Source organism: Pseudochaenichthys georgianus, chromosome 1 (assembly GCF_902827115.2).
Source record: "Pseudochaenichthys georgianus chromosome 1, fPseGeo1.2, whole genome shotgun sequence".
NCBI classification, from domain to species: Eukaryota; Metazoa; Chordata; class Actinopteri; order Perciformes; family Channichthyidae; genus Pseudochaenichthys; species Pseudochaenichthys georgianus.
The window spans coordinates 34,638,199-34,659,348 of record NC_047503.1 but is presented as its reverse complement, the minus strand read 5'-3'; the positions used below and the strand labels follow the sequence as shown (position 1 = coordinate 34,659,348).

The 21,150-nt window shown below is 40.3% G+C and overlaps 1 protein-coding gene across 2 annotated transcripts in view; it reads right to left on the bottom strand.

Moving 5' to 3' along the window:
* Positions 1 to 20,747, bottom strand: part of LOC117447993 (protein kinase C beta type) — a 30,558-nt gene extending 9,811 nt beyond the window's left edge. The window contains exons 1-6 of one of the 2 annotated variants that reach the window (XM_034085047.2): positions 20,296 to 20,747; positions 19,799 to 19,830; positions 5,909 to 5,991; positions 4,233 to 4,344; positions 1,123 to 1,251; positions 549 to 705 (exon numbers count right to left, since the gene is read on the bottom strand). In XM_034085047.2, coding sequence (XP_033940938.1) covers positions 549 to 705; positions 1,123 to 1,251; positions 4,233 to 4,344; positions 5,909 to 5,991; positions 19,799 to 19,830; positions 20,296 to 20,459 — 677 coding nt within the window. In that variant the 5' untranslated portion in view covers positions 20,460 to 20,747. The remainder of the gene's footprint in view (positions 1 to 548; positions 706 to 1,122; positions 1,252 to 4,232; positions 4,345 to 5,908; positions 5,992 to 19,798; positions 19,831 to 20,295) is intronic. The other variant, XM_034085037.2, reaches the window with a different exon arrangement.
* Positions 20,748 to 21,150: the final 403 nt, after the last annotated feature.

Here is a 21,150-nt window from a genome sequence, read left to right as displayed (position 1 = left end):
ACAAATGGCAAATGGGGCCAAGAGAGTATGCCAATAACGGCAAAAATAAGTTTGTTGAAGCCTCAAAAATCTGCCAAATGTTGGTACAGAATAGGGTTGAGAGTTTGGGTTTAGGTTGATATAATGGGGCAATATTTGTTGTTTTAATTTGGAAATGTAATGGTCTGCATCTGACAAATGAGTGAGGGCAGCTAAAAGAGACAGTGGTAAGACACAGTTTACAAAATGCATATTTTAACATCTTACTCTGTGAATTATGGGTGTATTTTGACCAAATATTACGTTGGTTATTGTGGCAACAGTGGGAAGATAAGCTAGACGGTTTTAGTGAGTTTAATTTAGTTTAGGTTTTTCTTTAATGTAATTTGATTGACAATGGATTAACAAGCCAATTAAATAAGTCTTAACTAAGTGACAGTTTATAGTTGTATTTTCTGTTAAATAATAAATGTTAAATAATAAATGTCTAAGAAAAAATCCCTTTCTTGACACACGGTGGCCGGTTGTTATTTTTAACTTATCGACCTACTCGGTGCAGAATTACTCACAAAGTGAAGGTCTCATTCCAGGTGGGGTTGAGGCAACATTTGATGGTCTTGGTCTTCTGCTTGCTCTCACTCTTGGGATCTGGGATCAGCTTGAGTTTGACATAGGGGTCTGACAGGCCGTTGGGGTCCATGGGCACCAGGTTCCTCGCCTCTCTGACTGCGAGGGGTTGGGGAGGAGGACATGGTTACAAAACAAGTTTTAGAAGGAGAACAAAAACATACCATGAATAGACACTTTTAGACGTTTGGAAATTGTCCTTGGCAGAGGACAGCGGGATGTGAAGCTCTAAGTGTGGCTGTGAGTCCTGCCCTAAATAACTCTTGCTACATTTCACAACACTTACCAACAGTTTAGTTTGTGTTCCATAATCAATGTACGGCCGTCTGAGAGAAGGAGCGCTGGCACGGGGATGTGTGTCCCAGTGGCGATGTGGGGCAATCGTTGGATCATTGATCAACTAATGGACTTTCACGTTTTAGTCTTGGGCTGATTCAGAGCTTTGAGAGGCGCTCAATGTGTGCATTTGTGTGTGTGTATGTGTGTGTGAGAATTAAGAGACCAGAGTGCACTCACTGGTGACGGTGAGAGTTTCGTCAGCGATCTGGGCAGTGATCTGAAGGCGTCCTCTCCTCTCCGTGTGATCTGTCCCACACAGGCTCGGGACGTTGGCCACACACCGCTTGTGGATGTTCATCAAACAGTCTGAACACAGACACACAAACATGCACAACTTAATTATATTCCAAAACCACAAAGTAAACAGAGTCGAGTCGATTTTTAAAAGCCATTATCGCCATGCTGCTGGTATTGCTAAATTATAGACTTTTAAGTGATTCAGTGTTGTTTGGTAACTCACAGGAGAGAGATTGAAATATATTATTGGGCAATAACAAAGCAACAAACACAGAGTCATCTGAAATATAAGCCCCAAACTGGATCCTACACTTCCACTAATGCAAGTCAACAGCATCTTTAATTAGACCCTCCCTGCTCTCTAAACCCAGATTAGATTGTTTTAGATTCATTGAGTACAGCAAGACATGTAAATATAACCAATAATAGTGCATCTCTTCAGTTATATTACAGATAAGAAATAGCCAAACACAATTGTGTAACTTCTCCGTCTGTCCACCAGATGTCAGACTGCTCTGATGTACAAAGCTCCACGTTTCACACTCCTTAAATGAGGTGGAGGATGGAGATTGATTAGGTAATCTCATATTTTTCTGTCCATGATAACACATTTTATGATTACTCTATTTCTTCTGATATACGTCCTATTATATCTGTATCTTTGACGTATTCTATCTGGCTCCACTCACATCAACTGTTGATGAAAACCATATATGGGGATGACCAAGAACAATACAAGTGGGTTTGGTATCATTTGGATTTTAAAGATTCCGGTTCTGCTTTTCGATTCCGGTTCTTTTCGGTTCTTGATTTTGATTCTTTGAGAGGGTAAAAATAAGTCACATGCCAATTTCAGCGGGACCATTTTTGTATCTATAAATGTTTACAAATCACTCATTTGGTTGCTGTTATTGAATTAAATAATTTACTAATCATCCCTGCATTGTTTTTGCATTCACTAGTTAGTTCCAAATGGTTTGAGAATGTACAATCCCCCCCAGTCTCCTCCTCTGTTACACTGCAACCGGCCTGTGTGACACAGAGTCCGACCATATAAAACTTATTTTATTTTAAATGGTTTACTTTTCATACCCTGCTTCACAAACAACATACGACTTCCCTCTCCCCGAGTCTGTCTCACTATCTGGTCACGTGAGAACAGAGAAAAGGAGGCCTGTTTACTTCATAGAGTAAATTGGCAGTCCATAATATTATTAACAACAGAAGAGCTAATATGCTTAATAACCTTCATTATTTGTTAGAGAAAGAACATATGATGGGTTGATAGAGATGAAGGTGTTTAAGCGAGGGAGCGAGGGAGAGAGAGAGAGAGAGAGAGAGAGAGAGAGAGAGAGAGAGAGAGAGAGAGAGCTAGCTCACAATTCTTATTAATCCCGGTACCGGACAATTGTTATATGTTCTTACTCGGAACCAAGTTTCGCTTCCCAACTGGACCATCCTTTGCCAAAGAAAATAAGATAATGAAGACCCACATCAATAACATCACTTAATTGCCAATCGTTAGTGCAGTCATTAACTCTTAGCACTGCGTTTTTCTTTTTGTGAATTTCCCTTAAAATACATTCTTGACCTCATGTTGTTTTCCAATAGTCATAAAAAAGGTGTTTGGAAAATAAATTAGTCTTCATTCTTTTTACAATTTGACCAAAGCATTTTTCTTTGTTTTGCTAATTAGAAAAACAGCCAAATCAAGAGGTTATAACCAAACTGTTCTCATATCTAAACAGTGATGTACTTATCAGATTGTCTTACCAGAAGAATATTGAAAAAGTTATTAATTTAACCATAGAAATGTTTCTCTGTATGTGTTTGTGAATGTCCACTATGTCCTGTGTAGTCCAATACAAACTCATTTATTCATTTGAATACAATTTGCAAGAGCTCCTAGTCAAATGTTGTTTGTTTACATAAATGAATAAACCACAATAACCTCTTTGTGAACTGTGTTGTTTTTATAAGCTGCCAATGTATTTTTAGCATCAACCGTGTTTCGTTTCTTTTATGTGAACATCTAATGATTACATCAAAATGTATGAAAACAAGTTTAAAGGCCAAGTTCATCAAACAGCGTGGACTGCACACAGGTACAATGAGGAACTGTCTACCCACTGCATGCTAGTGATGGCTGGAGACAGCAGAGATGTAACCCACTTCCTGTTTGAGTCTTTGTTGCCAACAACAGCCAAATGGTCAGCAATAATATGACACAACAGCAGGAATGTAAAAACGATTCACTCATTGTTATGAGAAGCTGATAATATCTCTCCAACTGTCTGAATTTAAGCTGATACAATCTAATAAGCTGTCAGTCTCATCATAATGAGTAGCTCAATATTTGCAAATGCTGTGCATGCAATATTAATGTGTTTTCATTGAACTACAGTTCACAATCCACACATTTACCTAGAGTAAAAACAATTTTAGTTGGATTGACAGAAAATAAATGTTAAGCAGTCATTTCCTACAATTCTGACTAATGGCCTCCCAGTTGGCCAAATGAATCGAAGCAGAAATGGGTCCCAGCTAACAATGGACAGGAGAACAAAAATATAATGTGGGCCACATTTGTTAACGATGAAAATGTTCACTTTGAATAAACTGAAATGTGCAGTTGAAATGTTCTGCTTATGGCCTCGAGAGCATTCCTTTGAGCCTCATGCTCAAATGGTGTGATCACACACACACACACACACACACACACACACACACACACACACACACACACACACACACACACACACACACACACACACACACACACACACACACACACACACACACACACACACACACACACACACACACACACACACACACACACACACACACACACACACACACACACACACACACACACACACACACACACACACACACACACACACACACACACACACACACACACACACACACACACACACACACACACACACACACACACACACACACACACACACACACACACACACACACACACACACACACACACACACACACACACACACACACACACACACACACACACTTACGGTCGCATTTCATGCCCTGGTGTAACAGCCCGTAGAGGAGCGAGCCGCAGTGGTCACAGAAGGTCGGGCTGGAGTAGGTATGGACCTTAAACTTGTGTTTACTACGAGGATCCTGCAAAGGCACAAACACAGAGAGGCGAGAGAAGATATGTGAATTCAATATTAAAGAGTAATCCAGGTCACTTCAGGCTAGGCCCTGCATCTGCAGTTAGCTCAGACTCCTTTAAAAGATTCAAAAACAAGTTCAGTTGTTCTCGGTTGTCTTGTAAGGCTGTATTTAAAGGGGCGGTTCACCCCAAAAATACATTGTCATTTACCTCGAAGTGTTATCCAACCATGCAGAGAACTTTGGTCTTAGTCACACATGTAATAAGATACACTTTATATCCAAAAGTATGTGGACACCAGAACATTTCAGCCGTATGTGAGCATTATTTTTAAACTATGTCAATTATAAACCATATAACGTACACTCTTACACTCTTATGGGGAGACTTATCACAACATTTTAGAGCCACATGCAGGGACGGGCTCCCATTGTATTGGAGGAGATCAGAGAGGTCGGCTACGTTGAACGATAAGTCTCAAACTCATCCCAAAAGTTGTTGAAGATGGGGTTGAGGTCAGAGCTCTGCATATGTCAGTCAAGCTCTTTGTCACCAGACAGGGGTAAACACTTATTTACTACAGGGCCGGGCATACAACCTGTCAACACCCTGCAACCAAAGTGCATTTTACTTTTAACCATTAAGTATATCTGGGGCAAACCATTCATTTGAACATTGCTTTCCTCATGACAGAGGGCTAAAGAGAACTTATTAGAAGAGAGAATGCATCACTCATTCGAATTTGGAGAATGCCTAAAAATAGGAGGAAACAAATCAGCTGTGGGGATATAACAAAAACAAAGAAAGACCAAGGAGTTAGGGATGAATAAACATCAGTTACATGGCTTTAAAATCCTCGCTGACTCACAAAATGTGTGCTGACTTGTGTGTGTGTGTGTGTGTGTGTGTGTGTGTGTGTGTGTGTGTGTGTGTGTGTGTGTGTGTGTGTGTGTGTGTGTGTGTGTGTGTGTGTGTGTGTGTGTGTGTGTGTGTGTGTGTGTGTGTGTGTGTGTGTGTGTGTGTGTGTGTGTGTGTGTGTGTGTGTGTGTGTGTGTGTGTGTGTGTGTGTGTGTGTGTTAGGGAGTAAGTGAATGAAAGATTTCAGCTCATTAACCCGAGGCAGCCAGGCAGCACATTCTGTCCTTATTGACATTTCTCAGTGTGATTTGGGGCTGACAGCTCAGCAGAGTGCAAGAGGTAACATCCCTGTGTGTGCGTGTGCGTATATATATATTGCAGAAAATACAGGAAACACACACACACACACACACACACACACACACACACACACACACACACACACACACACACACACACACACACACACACACACACACACACACACACACACACACACACACACACACACACACACACACACACACACACACACACACACACACACACACACACACACACACACACACACACACACACACACACAGTGCTGACCTTGGTAATGTTAATAATAAACATAACTTAACAGGAAAGAAATCACTAACTGTGTGTTTAATAAATATCTAACTTGAGCACATGATATGAAAATGACCTCCTATTTTCTTTACTCACATCGGATGCTGGTCCCTTGTCGGCCCCCGGACAGGAGAAGGTGACAAATTCATGACAGCGCTTATGGACCACAAAACAGCACACTGGTGGAGGGAGAGAGAGAGAATAAAAAGTGAATGTCAAACTCAGGCTTCTTTGCGACGCCAAAAAAGACAACATAATATCAACAAAGAGATGAATCAATAATGTCAATTATGTGGCATTAGTCATTGCACAATATGCTGCTCATATTTCAGCAGTTCCCATTTGTTCCTTCCTTGCTCTGTGCACATCTATTTATAGATTTATTGCTTCAGTTGAAGATAATATTAAATAAATCGCAGCATGGTGGGACATCTGTAATAATCGCGCCGCATTTCATTAATGCGGCTGCAGGAAACGTGTGGCAGGCAGCAGGCTGCACACACCTGGTGACTGCATGTTCCTGCTTTCTGCCTCAAGTTGTGCTAAATGTATTAATTGAAGTGACAGACAAAAAAAAAAGAGCACCCTGCATACTTTGAGCCGAATATAGCACATGGTTTCTGATCCTCATTCCCTTTGTATTCAGTTTGTATGCTGGAAGATAAATGGACTGTGCTTAATATCTTTGGGTGGCTGTTAAGACAGCAAGACACACACAAAGAATAGTTTTGATTTGACTGCAAGCACTTTTCAAGAACATGTTGGACAAAGTTCACTTTATCACTTTCATAGTACAATGAAGTAGCAGGTCTGCTCAAAAGTAAGTAATGACATTGAAGAAGTGGGATGGTCGGTCTAAGTACAATAAATAATAATAATAATAATAATACTGCATTTTATTTATGGGCGCCTTTCAAAACTCTCAAGGACACCTTACAGAGCATAATTAAAGAAGAGCACACAGTAATACAAGACTTAAAAAATTAAAAACAACAATCAGTTTAGCAGAGATTAAGAAATTGAATATGCCAGTTTAAAAAGGTGTGTTTTCAGGCTGGATTTGAAGGTTGGGAGTGAGTCCATATTGCGGATGTCTTGTGGGAGAGAGTTCCAGAGACGGGGGGCAGAGTGGCTGAAGGCTCGTGACCCCATGGTGATCAGGCGGGCAGAAGGTACAATGAGTTGGAAGGCAGAGGAGGATCGGAGAGTACGAGAGGGAGTGTAGATGTGAAGGAGCTCAGAGAGATATGGAGGTGCAAGAGTGTGAAGGGCCTTGAAGGTGAGGAGCAGCACTTTGAAGTCTATGCGCTGCTTAACGGGGAGCCAACATTCACTTGAGTAATGTGAGTAAGTACTTTTTTGAAGTACTTTACTTGGGTTATCCAACACACAATATTGTTCTTGTGTTAACTTTTTTACAAAACTACATTTAATAGTTCGTTTTTCAATTAATACATTAGAATATATTGTTATATAATACGGTATCCAACATTTTCCAAGTATGTTCATATAAAAAAATGAAGATTTGTCGTATTCAGTTTCCTGCATTGACTTTACGTGAATAAGCGTTTTACATATAATACATACTGTAAACAGTGAATTCAGAAAGTAATCAAACCTTCTCTCCTTTGCAATGTGTGTATTAGTTGCAACACAAAGTATACATTTAAGTGAAGAGCGGATATTTAAAAGGCACATATGAACATTTCAGAATTGTGATAATGAATAGACTTTTATCTGCTGCAAGCAGAGATCTGAATTTCTCATTCAACATGTTGACAGGAGTTGAGTAGGAGAGATTGACAAGCTGGTCTGATCCATCGCTGCATCTAACAAATGTTCAAGCTGACACGCTTACACAGCTCCTTTTGTCCAACAAACAATCCCACACCAAATTAAAAACATGCAACATATTACATTTCAGAAGTTAAATCAGTTAGTTGTGTGCATGTTTTTTATTAACTGTTAAAATGTGTTGCCATTTTATGTTTATATATGCTTGTATGTATGATAAAAGGTTGCAGGCTGTTTTTCATAGTTACAGGTACAATGGAAAGATGGAAAGGCATCAGTAACCAATATAGATGTACTTGGCATCAGCATATTATTTAACGAATAACAAAAGAATAAGACTAAATCATTTGCTTGATCCACGTTTACTGTATAAAAACAGCCACAGAAGAAACCATTCCAATGTATACGTAACTATTAAGGTTTTTAAAAAATGTGTGTCAAAAAGAAGGGCTGAAAATATAAGATTTTTTGATTTGATTAGATTTATTTCGAATGTGTAAAACAATAATACAAAAATGTAACATGAGAATTAATATACAATACAAAAAATAAGCAGTGTCAAATTGATATATAAAAATATCAATTTGACACTACATACTAATAAATAAATAAAAAGATGATTAATTATTTGGTAATATATAATGATATTCTTTAGTAGTCTTTACCAATAAAAAAAAACAGCCAAAACAGCTCCTTTTTTAAAGAATTTCACCGATTGTTCTGCCGATTATGTTCTCTATTAGTTGCCTACATGTCCAACCAGCAGTCTAAAAATATAACGGAATATTAAACAAAAACTTTGTTAGTTTCACAAATGAGTGCTGAGTATTAAACCTTCAGAGGTGGAGAAAGTATGCTTAATACTGAGCATTAAGCTGATCATCAGTCAGTAAACCTTCAAACTGCATACTTTGGGTGGGATGGAAATAAAGCGCAATTCATCCCTTTACATTTTGATCAGTCCCTTCCCAGAGCTGAAGACATGAATATGACCAACAGCATAACTCCATTTAGATAAATAGGGCAGATCAGTCTTCTGTACTGTAGCCAGACTCTGTGGTTCAGCCTCATATCACTGCTGGTGTATTTTTACATACAATTCTCATGAACTTCTGTTCAAACCACTTCCACAATACTATGACTTGCAGTATTGACCAAAAAATAGAATTAACACATCAATACGGTTTACATTTCAACATTATGAAGATATCACCACACATGTTACAACAACAGCCATAGCGAGAACAACACACTCACACACACAGTGACATTACGCTCTGGTTTGATCTTAATTATTCACATTGTCGTTACATTTTCATGAGGCACTGTGGCAACTGACTTTCCACGGCTTTCTAGCCGTTATGCAACAGAGTGCTTATGTGTGTTCATGCGTGTTTATTTGTGCAGGAAAGTGGCTGTGTCACGTCAATGGACACCTGGACCTGCACTCAATTTTTAAGTATTAGCTCTGAACGTGCAAAGTGAGGTGTCAAAATAACCGATATTCAACAGCAACTGAGAACTGTATAACAACAATGAACGGACATACTGTGAGGCATGAGGCTGTAAAAAGAGAAATGCTAAGAATAAGATGAGGAAAAGAAAGACTGAAAGAGAAATAAAGTCAAACAGAGAGTGGTGTGTGTGTGTGTGTGTGTGTGTGTGTGTGTGTGTGTGTGTGTGTGTGTGTGTGTGTGTGTGTGTGTGTGTGTGTGTGTGTGTGTGTGTGTGTGTGTGTGTGTGTGTGTGTGTGTGTGTGTGTGTGTGTGTGTGTGTGTGTGTGTGTGTGTGTGTGTGTGTGTGTGTGTGTGTGTGTGTGTGTGTGTGTGTGTGTGTGTGTGTGTGTGTGTGTGTAGGAAGGGATGGGGCACAGCTGGGGATTGAGGCGATGTGAGGGGATGGAGGATTCATTTGTGTGTGTTTGCAGTGTGTGAGAAAGACAGAAACAGAGAAGTGGAGCAACAGAGAGCACAGTGAAGGATGCAGCACACTTTATAGCTTTCTGTTCATAAATCTGCCCTGTCACTTACACAGGTGCACCCACACTACGGAAAGACAGGCCTAGTGACCTGCCGCGAAGGTCTTTGCTCTGTTGCCTAGCAACCACACACACACCAGGATGACAGCGGGCCGACAGTTTCACATCAACAGGACCATCAGGAAGTTCCTCCATCTTGGATGAGAACCAGCCCACAAACCACAGACAGTGACTCTTCAGATCAACATTCAGGCCTCAGCTTGCCTGAACAACCTGAACCAGAAAGATCCTGCTACTGAGTCCCAGAAGACTCTGATTTTAACATTCACTTTTATTTAGTTTAGACCGTCAGCAACGATATCTCCAACTGGTTGACAAGAACAACAGAAAGGTAAACTAACGGTTGACAAAATGCCTCAAAAACCGCCATCGCTTACATCTAAATTAGAGTGGACCTATCATGCTATATTTGAAACATATATTGTAGGGCCATACCTATATAAATATATATATTTTTTCAAAATACCAAACAGATCCTGCATTTTAGCCATGCCTCATTTCGCTCCATTTGCTCTTCCCAGCCCTGTTTTTGCAGGGGGCTGATTCTGTGAGCTGCAACTGACCACGCCCCCCTGCAGGAGAGGGGAGTTGGCAGTTACTTTGGCATTAGGACAGGGATATCTAGATACTTTCCAAGGTTTGACATAATAAATTGTGCTACTTTTAAAGCAAGCAACAATGTTTTCAAATCTGTAATGAAAAAGCTCCTCACAAACACTATCGAAGCAGTTCCTGTCGTTGCTACGTTAGTTCAAACAGTAACAACGGACTATTTTTCTTAACGGATGCATGTCAATTTAAATCAATACAACTATTTTTTAAATCAATAAAATCATTTTCTAAATCCATAAAAGCATTTCAATTAATATTGGGAGTCATGTTGTTACTTTGTTGAGAATGTGGCCATGTAATAAGTGGGATAATGTGCAGCAACGCGGTCATTATGGGGAAAAGAACACCTTCATGCCGATCTAGATCCCTCCGTTTTGCGTCGGGCTCCTGATCAGCCTGTCGGTGTTCTTTTCCCCATAATGACCGCATCACTGCACATTATCCCTTACATATGATTATATAGAGTCATTATTCATTTGTTTTAAAGCAGGAGGCGCAAACGCTTGCCTCGGGGAGGGAGAAAAAGAGCCACAGCGGAGAATAAACAGAAGGGCAACCATGGCAACCATGCAAGGGAAGTCTTCTTCGCTGATTTTATGGCAGACTACAGCGCCACTTACAGGCCTGGCATATGTACTACAGCGCCTCCAGCGCTTTCGAGTAGCAATGGTCGGCCGTGGCCCAACCTCTCATTCCCCTGATAGGTGGGGAATTGACCAATAGCCGTTGCGCCACCGTCCTGACGTCAGGACAGTGTTCAAATCTGGATCAGTCTGTATCAGATCCGTTGCAGCCCATTTTTTGGAGATTTGGGTATGGAGGAAAATAGAGAGGGTTGTGTTTTCTGACACTTGGTGAGTTCCTTGGAACACCGGGGACACATATTCATGTGTAAAAGACGGACAAAAGTGCATTTTGCATGATAGGTCCCCTTTAAAGAAAAATGCAATTACAATAGTAAAACTAGAGAATGCAATTCCTGAATAAATTGCTAGTGGGAATGCTTTATGCCGAAAAGCTGACGCTGAATTGCTATGCTGAAATGTAATGTGTAAGAAGAAAGTGAAGAATTTAGATTGAAATTATACATGTACACTGGGGGCTTGAATGTGTGATAAGAGAAGAAAATAAAGTAAAATAGCTTGGAAAAGCAGCAGAATATTTTAACTGCAAACTATTGAACTAACTTGATGATCGGTCGCCATGGCAACGGTATTTGATGACACCCCATAATATGCTTAGATATGTTGATGGCTGCATCGTTACCAAACCTGTGAACTGTTGGGCTGTTTGCAGCATTTTCACTGAAGTTATGAGATAACCATGTTTCATGGCGAGCATTGTGTTGCCATGGCAACGGCATTTTAAGAAATCTCAAAACTGTCCCGTAGATGTCTTCACGGCTAGACTGTTAGCACACATGTGAAGTTTTAGCACTTTTTGACAATTTTCATAGGAGTTATAGCCATATCGTGTTTTATTGCAAGGGATGTGTTGCCATAGCAACAGCTTTTGAGGGAAACTCACTAATGGCACAGACATGTTGAGGACTGGACCATTAACTGTCATCTGAAGTCTGGTGGTGTTTTGACCATTTTCATATCAGTCACGACAACATGGTGTTTTTTGGTGAGGGATGCGTTTCCATGGAAACGGCCTATGGCGAGATCTCAGATCTGGCGTAGAGCTGTTGAGGCATGGACCGCTGATATGCAAGTGAAGTTTGGGGACGATCGGAGCGTGTCCATTGGAGTTACAGCGACATCGTGTTTCATGGCGAGGGATGCGTTTCCATGGAAACGGCATATGATGACGCCCCATAATTGACGTAGAGCTGTTGAGGGCAGTCCATTAACCATTATCTGAAGTCTGCTGCGAGGTCTTATGGTGAGGGGTAACACCACATTACGTAACATCAGATTTGATGTAGAGCTGTGTTAACCATTATCTGAAGTCTGCTGCTCTGAGCGTGTCAGTTGGAGTTCTGACATCATCGTGTTCCATGACACAGGTGTTTATATTTGAGCTAACGACGTGTCCAGAGATCAAAGGTTTCCATGGTGATGTGCAGTAATCAGTGAGAGGAGAGCATTTTCATTGTTCTGAATGAGAGATAAACCTCTTACATGTGAATGTTTTCTTGAAGAACCGTAACAGATATCGGTGACATTTCAAAGCGTGAAGCATGTCAAGGAACTTGAGCATCTGAAGTGTACTTTTTGTGTACTTTCGGGTTAATAATGTGGCCTTTTTGGCAGATTAACTAAAGGTGTGTGGCTGCTGTGGTGGGGAGAGATGAGGCAGAATTTACAATGGGGTTTAATGGAGACATGTTGAACGTTTGTCACTTCATGCCCTCAAGAGGCATTTTGTTTAATTTTTCCAAGCTACGAGCTGTTTTCCTACGTTTCTCATGAAAAATGTTGTCTCAGGAATGTAGGATTTGGTAATTATGGCAGGTTTAAAAGAAAATATGAAGGCAAAATGAAATCTATCCTCCACTCTAGCTGTGACATCACGCACTCTAATATCTGAAGAAGGCTTCTTTACCAAGGTCTGAACAATGTTTAATATCTCTAAAAGTACGAATCAGATTTAAAAGTTGTGTTAGACGAATAATGTCAGAAAGATGTGTACAATTTTAAAGTTGGAATGAGGTTTCTGAGTGAAAGTATGAAGGAGCAGTTAGCAGTTGAAGTTGCATGAAGATTGTTCAAGTATGAAGAGTTTCTCCATTGACTTCCATGTAAAAAATTTGATGAATTATGGGATGTATCTCTGGAATTATGAAAGTTATTAATAAGAAAAGTAATAGCCATCGATTCCCGACCGAGCTGAACGTTTTGATGTTTGAACGGAGTTTCTGCAATGTGGAATGTGGGAGAAGAAGAGGTGCAAAATAACCCCGCGGAATAATAAAGAATTGTGTGCATAGCATAACAGATAGTTAGAATGCTGTATCAGCATTCCCACTAAATAATAGACTCAGCTAATTTAAGCGGCCTTATAAAAAGGTTTGTTTGCATTTGGTTTAACCTCTTAACAAATGGCCACAATATTTACCTTTTGTTGGCTGCGAGTGAAATACTTGGATTTTTATAACAATCAATTATGTTCACTAGTTGGACATTCACTTCTTAGTGGGAAAGGGCATCGCACCCAACACACACACACACACACACACACACACGCTTGAATATATCAGCAGCAACAATGTTAAGTGTGGGTAACAATCTTGTACAATGTGTTAACTCTTCCAAATTGGAGGTTTTTCTTATGTTCCTGTTCTGCCGACTGTGTGAATGGACCCTCGCTCCCAATCTGTGAAGTAACCCAGCCTTTGACCCCAGGATTTGCGATGCAGCCAAAGAACAAAATGCCCTTTTTGTTTGACCAAAAGTGTGTTTTTAAATCATGCTTTTGAGGACTACCTGTACAGCACAGTTGAGAATAATAAAATACCTCCATGAACAAATGAACAAACAAAGCTGTCATTGTTATGCATATTTCAAAAAATAAAAGGTTATTCCAAACAGCTGTGCACTGTCAGGACCGGAGGCTCCGAGTTAGTAGAGCACAGACCTTCACTTGGCTCTACAGTCACATTGTGCATCCCTTCAAGCATATTCTGGCTTTTAAAGCTTGCCAAATTTTCTCTGAACAGTATTCAGTATTAATGGGAAGCACTTGCTAACTCTATGGTATAAAACATGCAGAGCGCTTGTAATTTTGACAGTTACATCAAGTGAATCACTATTGAATATCTGCCTGTTTATGGTACAGCTCAAACTACTTAAAAATGTCAGAAAGATCATTAGTAAATTATAATTATAATTGTTCAAGCTTTCTGTGTTGTACTGTATCCTTTTATATGTGATACTTTATGACTGTTTGTTAGGCACATCAAGAAAATAGGAGAGAAATAGATAAATATCAGTCTTCTGATAACGCCTCTATCCCTAATTTACGTACTGAGCCTCAAAAACTGGTTCATGTCGATCATCATTCTGTTGTAATTTGCTGTGATTTGTTAATTTCATGTTCATCTCGCCACATTCTGTGTAGTTTTCATCACATAGTATCAGCCATCCTGACATCTGCCATTTTCAGAGCACTGACGCTGCAAAGATCTGTCAATTATAAAAATTCCTTGTGAATACATTGATACTGACAAGTAGGCTCTGTGGTGTGGACAGGCGTACTCTGAAATATGTATTTGTTTTCTCAGACACATCTTGTAATCAATATCTCTAGACTGGCTGGCCCTAACCCTTCAACCCCTGATCAGTCAATAATCAGGATTAAAAGCCTTGATGTCTCAAAACGCGAGGGCACCGAGCCTTCGCAGCAGCTGGCCCAAGGCTCTGGAACACTCTGCCTCCGTGTGAGGTCGGCCCAGACCCTAGGGGTTTTTAAATCTACACTTAAAACTCACTTCTTCTCTCTGGCCTTCTAGCGGAGCACGACTCCTGACATTTCCCTGTGTTTGATTCTTTTATTTTTGCTGTTGTATTTGTTGTAAAGTCTTTTTATTGTAAAGTATTTTTATTGTATGTACAGCACTTTGGCTCGACCAAAAATCATTTTAAAAATGTGCTATATAAATAAAACTTGATTTGATTTGATCCAATCAATAACAATGACAGTTCAAGATTGGAAAACAAGCAGTATTTGTTTAAACATTTTGGCCTTATTCCTGTTTTTGAGACCTTTCAGTTGTAGGACCAGAAGCAACATAAACTCATTAAATATGTGCACATTTGATCTTTCACTTGATTCTTATTTCTGTTGATATATATTTCCTCAGCTGCCAATGACTAGAGGCCAGTGGAGGGAGAAGTGGAAAAAAATCCGAGAAAAAATCACTAGCTTCCTCCATGAGACATAGACATGTTTTGCTTTAGTCAACTCATGGTGGAATCACAACACAAGTCAGAAGTGACACCCTGCAACACAACAGAACATACTGGGTGATAAAACACAATGGTTTTCCGTTATTCCCCTGACCCTATTTTACAAATCTCTTGACTGTCCTGTCGATCTGTTTTCTGAAATGTCTTTGGTCAGTTCTGAAATATCTCAACAATTATAGGATGGAAAACCATGACATGTGGTTAAGAAAGTCATAGTCTCCATAGGATTAATACTTCTGAGTTTGGTGATCCTCCGATTTTTTTTCTTCTCAGCATCATCTTCATTGTGGTTCCAGTCAGCAAGATCATTTATTATCATATTAAGAATAGATAGTTATTTCATTGAACTACACTATAATTGTTTAATACCTAATTAGTGGTATAGTAATAATAATAAAGCTTTATTTATATAGCACTTTTCATACAACACGTGCTGCTCAAAGTGCTTTACAAAAGGACACATCACAAGTTAAAAACAAACAAAGAATTCCCGTCAGATTATTTGTTAAGACCTTTAAAAAGGTACATGCAGCAAAATATAACATTTGATCAGGTTAATAGAAAATGTATGATAATTAAAATAATTAATGGTTTTTCTCTGACAGATTAGACACAAGACAACTGAGTCGGTGCAACAATATAAATTATATAAAACCCCATAAAACAGTGAACATATAGGTAAAACAGAAATAGAAAGATTAAGACCTATAAAAGAAATAAAACAATATAAAGTTAAGTAAATAATAAAGACTAAAAAAACATTTAAAGTGGGAGGTTGCTAATAAAAAGCTAGTGACATCCTCAGCCCTGTGACGTGTGCGGTTTTCCAACAATGCTGGTTAAATGTGTGTTGTGAAACATTGTCCTTTGTAGAAATGTAGACAAACAACACACCACTAAAATCTGATTCCTTGATTATATAATTTTGTTCAGCACAGATTTTCAACTCATCTGTTATGACAACTATGACAAAATGAACCTGATAACTCGTGATGTCCCGATCCGATCACGTGATCGGATGGGGTGAAGTGTCTTGCCCAGGGACACAACGACATGCTGACTGCAGTGGGACTCGAACTTGCTACCCCCTGATTCGAAGTCCAGCACTCTATCCACTTAGCCACAGCCGCCCATGATGATCCCACATCTGGATCAATTACACAAGATCAACTTCCTCTTTTTGCTGTCAGCGCACACAGGTGTGAACACATTACACAGAAATGAACACCAATAAAAAGAAGAGCTGAAAGCAGGAGAAGAAAAAATATCTTTACCTGCAGAACAGGTATTCAAAAACACACCCACAATTCAACAGAAGATACCTTTGTCACATAGAGACACATACAAATCTACAACACACCATCTTCCTTCCACATCAGAACAAGTCTAAACCACATGTCTGAAATTCCTCCTGACCGAGATGTGTGAGCTGATGATTTGTACTTGAGAGTTTGAGAGTATTGCACCTCCATTCATGCCGAAGTGCATTGACACCCTTCCTGTTACTCTAGCTCTCTTTTAGACACCGCTGTTCACACAACTATCAAACTTTTCTCCCTCCCTAGGTAAAATAAGGACAAGAAAATCAACAAACTGCATCGAGACATATTCATGTGTGTTAAAAAGTGGAGATTTGTTAAGTTAAAAACAACTCTTAACCGATTGAACTGTGAAGTAAGTCTTAACAAGCTGAAATACAGTTATCAAATGCCGTTTAAACAACGCCTATGCAGACAACATCTACCCAGTTTAATCGTGTTCTGACCTGAAAGTTAACAAACCAAGTCTTTCTGCAAACATGTTCAAACAAACCTCGCCATTGAGTATAAAAGTGTAAAGCATTCAGGACAAACAGCAGTTGTGATCATTTAAAGCTCCAGATCAGCTTCTAATGGACCTTGAAGTAACACTGTTTTACCAACATAATCATTATTATTTATAGTTCACTTGTGTCTTTACCTGAATCAATTAGGAAAAATTAAAGAAAAGAAAACCCAATAACACTGTTTTCTATTCGTCGCCCCAGTGGGGTCAAAGTCTTTTATTTAAATGCTGCCTCAACAGCATTTAAGGGTTAATATGTAAAGTAGGGCTGCAACTAATGATTATTTTTAACTATAGCTTTATCTATCATTCAGATTTAGAGTTGTCTTTAATAATAACACTGAACATAACAAGACCCATTCACAAAATCCTCAAATCTGGTACATTATCTTTTTACTTCTTGTAGCTTCAATGAAACCAGTGATGACTAATTTACAACAAACAACCTTTTTTCTCACCATTCTCCCATTGACTTATTTCCAACTATTTTCTTAGGAAAGGTCCAATAAATTATATAATTGTGAGAAAAAAAAGCTCAAACAACACTTTGAGATAGACACTGCAGTAGCCATTCAAATGAAATGTGTAAACAAACTCACAATTCAACCATTTTGATTGAACTAAGTTAGCCAAATTGCAACGTTGTGTTTTCGATTAATCTGCTAATAAAACAAATAGTTTTATCAGTGTTATAATTAACACATTATAATGAAATAGTTGGGCCTCCATTTTTTTCAGAGGTTGCTGCATGGTCCATTTACGTGAACTGTTCATGCACTGGAAGTAAACTGGAGGCATTGTGTACTCGTCATCAATGGTCCTATTACTGTTAAGCCTTTGCACACACACACCGGTTTTTTTACTTACTGATGATATTTAGTCAAATACAACGAACAACGGAGCTCTTTTTCTTGCCGTCAGAAAGTTGCCAACATTATGTTTTCTAGCGGGCATGTTTGGAGTATATGTAAAACCTGATTTTTGTTTTGCTGCTATCCGAATACAAGACTGCTTCCATCCTGCAGTATGACCAAGGTCTAAAAAAATGTAACCAAACTTTTATGAATTATTCTCCAATTCATCCTAATGACAGAAATCAAATTCTATAGAAGTGTTTGAAAGTTCTGAAAAGTCAGTGGTTTCTGAGTTGACCTTTTTGATTGATTGAATCATTCAATCCCTGATAAGCTCCTTTCTATATTTGCAATGTGATCAATGATCACTGACTCACAAACAACCGTTGTTGCTTAAGATGTTGTCTATGAATTTAAGAGTTATCACTTAACTGTTGGAAACTCACTATGAAACCCGAGCCGACAGCAGCTCTACCTGTGCAGGGCTCAGATTGTTCTGTGTTATCTGCTCAGGTTCATTTACCACACACTAGTTCACTACAGACTCAGAGGCTGTGTGTGCACTCACTCAAGCACATAAGATGGTCATCTTTTCTACTCCCAATGCATTTCCTGTGAAACCACCAGAGTTACTGACAAGCCTTTAGCCCCGTGAGAATAGGGGACTTTGTATCGCTTTTAAATTACACAACTCTTCCCAGTCAATGCTGTCTGAAGAGCAACATGTTGAAACTTGTGGTCGTTTTCTTCTTAAAGGAATACTTCGCAAACAAAATGACCATTATAATATCAATGACTTTGCATTGCTGTATGAGGACTAAAAACAGTAACAGTTTAATGGTAAAACTAGATCTTAACATCCATGTACAAACTCTCAAACAACTCCTGCAGAATAATCCAAGTCTTGTCCATGCATGAGATCCAACACCTGCGCAAACATGAGATTTCTCAAAGGAGTGTTATAAATAGTACCTTTTTAGCAAAAAGCATGTGTTTGGAGAGAAGCAATACATAAATGAGACTTGGATAGCACTGCAGTTGTTGTGAGACTGTTTGTATAAAGATAGTTGGATATAGCTTTGTTGTTGTAATTGCAGCACCTATTTCCTAAAAGGCGTTTCTCTGATTTTCTGACTCTCCATTTACCATGGAGGCATGCAACTAAAACAGTATTCTTAAAGAATTCAACTTACACGGGTAAAGAAATTATATATAATCGATCATTTAGTTGGTGGAGTATTTCTTTAACAAAGAGCACAATGTGGAAACTGTGGTAATTCTGTTCCTGACCTCACATGCTGGGTCACATGACTGCAGCCAGATGAGTTGGGGTCGGTGTCTGAGATGGATGAGTGAAGAGGGGGAAGTGATACCAACATTTACTGCATTATTGCAACATGCATGTGGTTGAGGGGGGGTCACTATGTTGCTGCAAGGGGGCTGTTTATGAAACCATTTTGTGTAGAGGTCCGTGTCTATACTCCCACCCGTTACAACAACCAGCCGCCCACCCACACACACTCAAACACATCACATCCCACCCACACACACACAAACCCACCATCTTACAATTCCAATCAGATGTCAGGCTCGATGTAAAAAGCTTGAGAAAACTAACTTCCTGGTCTGTCTTCCTCCCATTTCTCCTCGGCCAACACCAGACATCTCAGCTTTCAGTACTCCGCCGACTCTTCTACTCTTACATCTCACACTGCCTGTCTCACTGTTGGCAAGCACCTGCTTTGAGTTTGACACCTGCCTGCCAACACAGCATGCCGTCAACGAAAAAGCACAACAGGTCATTCTAAACAGTGTGCAGACCTGAAGCCCTGAACACAACAAAAGACACACACACACACATATAGCAACACTCCTTCAGACAGGGAACATCCGTCCACACACCCACAGCCATATGCAGCAGAGGGATTTGTGAATGAGCCACTGCTCTTACCTTGGCACTGGAATCCCTGCTTCCCAAAGCCCCTGTGGACAGAAGACAGGGATGTGAAATTCAGGGAATGCACAAGAGATGCACAGACAATGACGTATGCACACACACATGCAGATATCGAATCACACATGGACACACACATCAACACAGACACATTAACACACACACAGCTGCAGCCGCAACAGTGGGGCCCTGTGTCTCTGTGTCTCCAGCTGCATTCCTCCACCAGACCTCCAGTTTCAGAGATGGGTCGATGCGGTAAACGCCGCCGAGCAGCAGTGACTGCTCTGCGGCTGCCGAAAACACATCCCCCCTGAAAGCCCGTGGTGCTGTCGCATTGTGGAAAATGGGGGAATGGCGCATCGCAGTGTTTGTGACAATGACAATGAATGAAACACTGCGTTGTCTGAACACTGTCAGTGTGGAAGGAGGCCGAGCAGAGCCGCAGCAGCAGCAAGTGAATCACCTGTGTCCTCTCCCACCTCTCTCACACTCACCAGATGAAGTCCGTGCAGTGGCTGCAGAAGGTGGGCTGCTTGAAGAAGCGCGCGATGAACTTGTGGTTCTTCACCTCGTGCACATTCTTCTGGCGGAGGGCTCCCTGCCGGGCGAAGCCGCGCGCGCTCTCCGGTACCTCTCCGTCGCTGCCGGGGTCAGCCATCTTAACGAGGAAGCGGCGACGGTCCGAGAGGAACGAGAGGTGAGGGGAGCGGCGAGAGAGAGGGAGAGACCAACGAGTCGCCGTGCAGGTGCCTCCTCCTCCTCCTCTCCGCCCCGCTGTGCGCCTCCGTGTCGCTCGTGCTGCCGGTGGATGGTCGGTGTGCGTCCAGTGCGCGCTATAGCTGCTGCTGCTGCTTCTTCCGGCGGGTCCCCGTGCCGCGCGCCTGCTTCCCTGTTCCAACCAGTATATGGTTCTCACCAGTGTGTTTCTGCTCACAACCAACTCTCTCTCTCTCTCTCTCTCTCTCTCTCTCTCTCTCTCTCTCTCTCTCTCTCTCTCTCTCTCTCTCTTCCCCTCTCTCATCCCTCTCTCTCTCTTTCTGAAATTCAAAGGAGCTTTAATTGTCTTGTGTTGAAAAGTGCTATATAAATAAACTTGCCTTGCCTTTAATATTGGCATGGCCATATCAGAAACCTTGTTTTGCCAAATAATGTTCCACAAGGTGTTACACAACAAAATGAATAGAAAAATAAGAACACGATACATGTGGCACAACAGCAAAACATTAAACACTTACCAACAATAACATGTCATTAAAAATCAAAGAAAGTGTGAATCTCCAGGAAATCAACCTCAGTCAATGTGAAGTAATGTCCTCTGGCCCAGAGATTGTGGCAGGTAAGAACATATT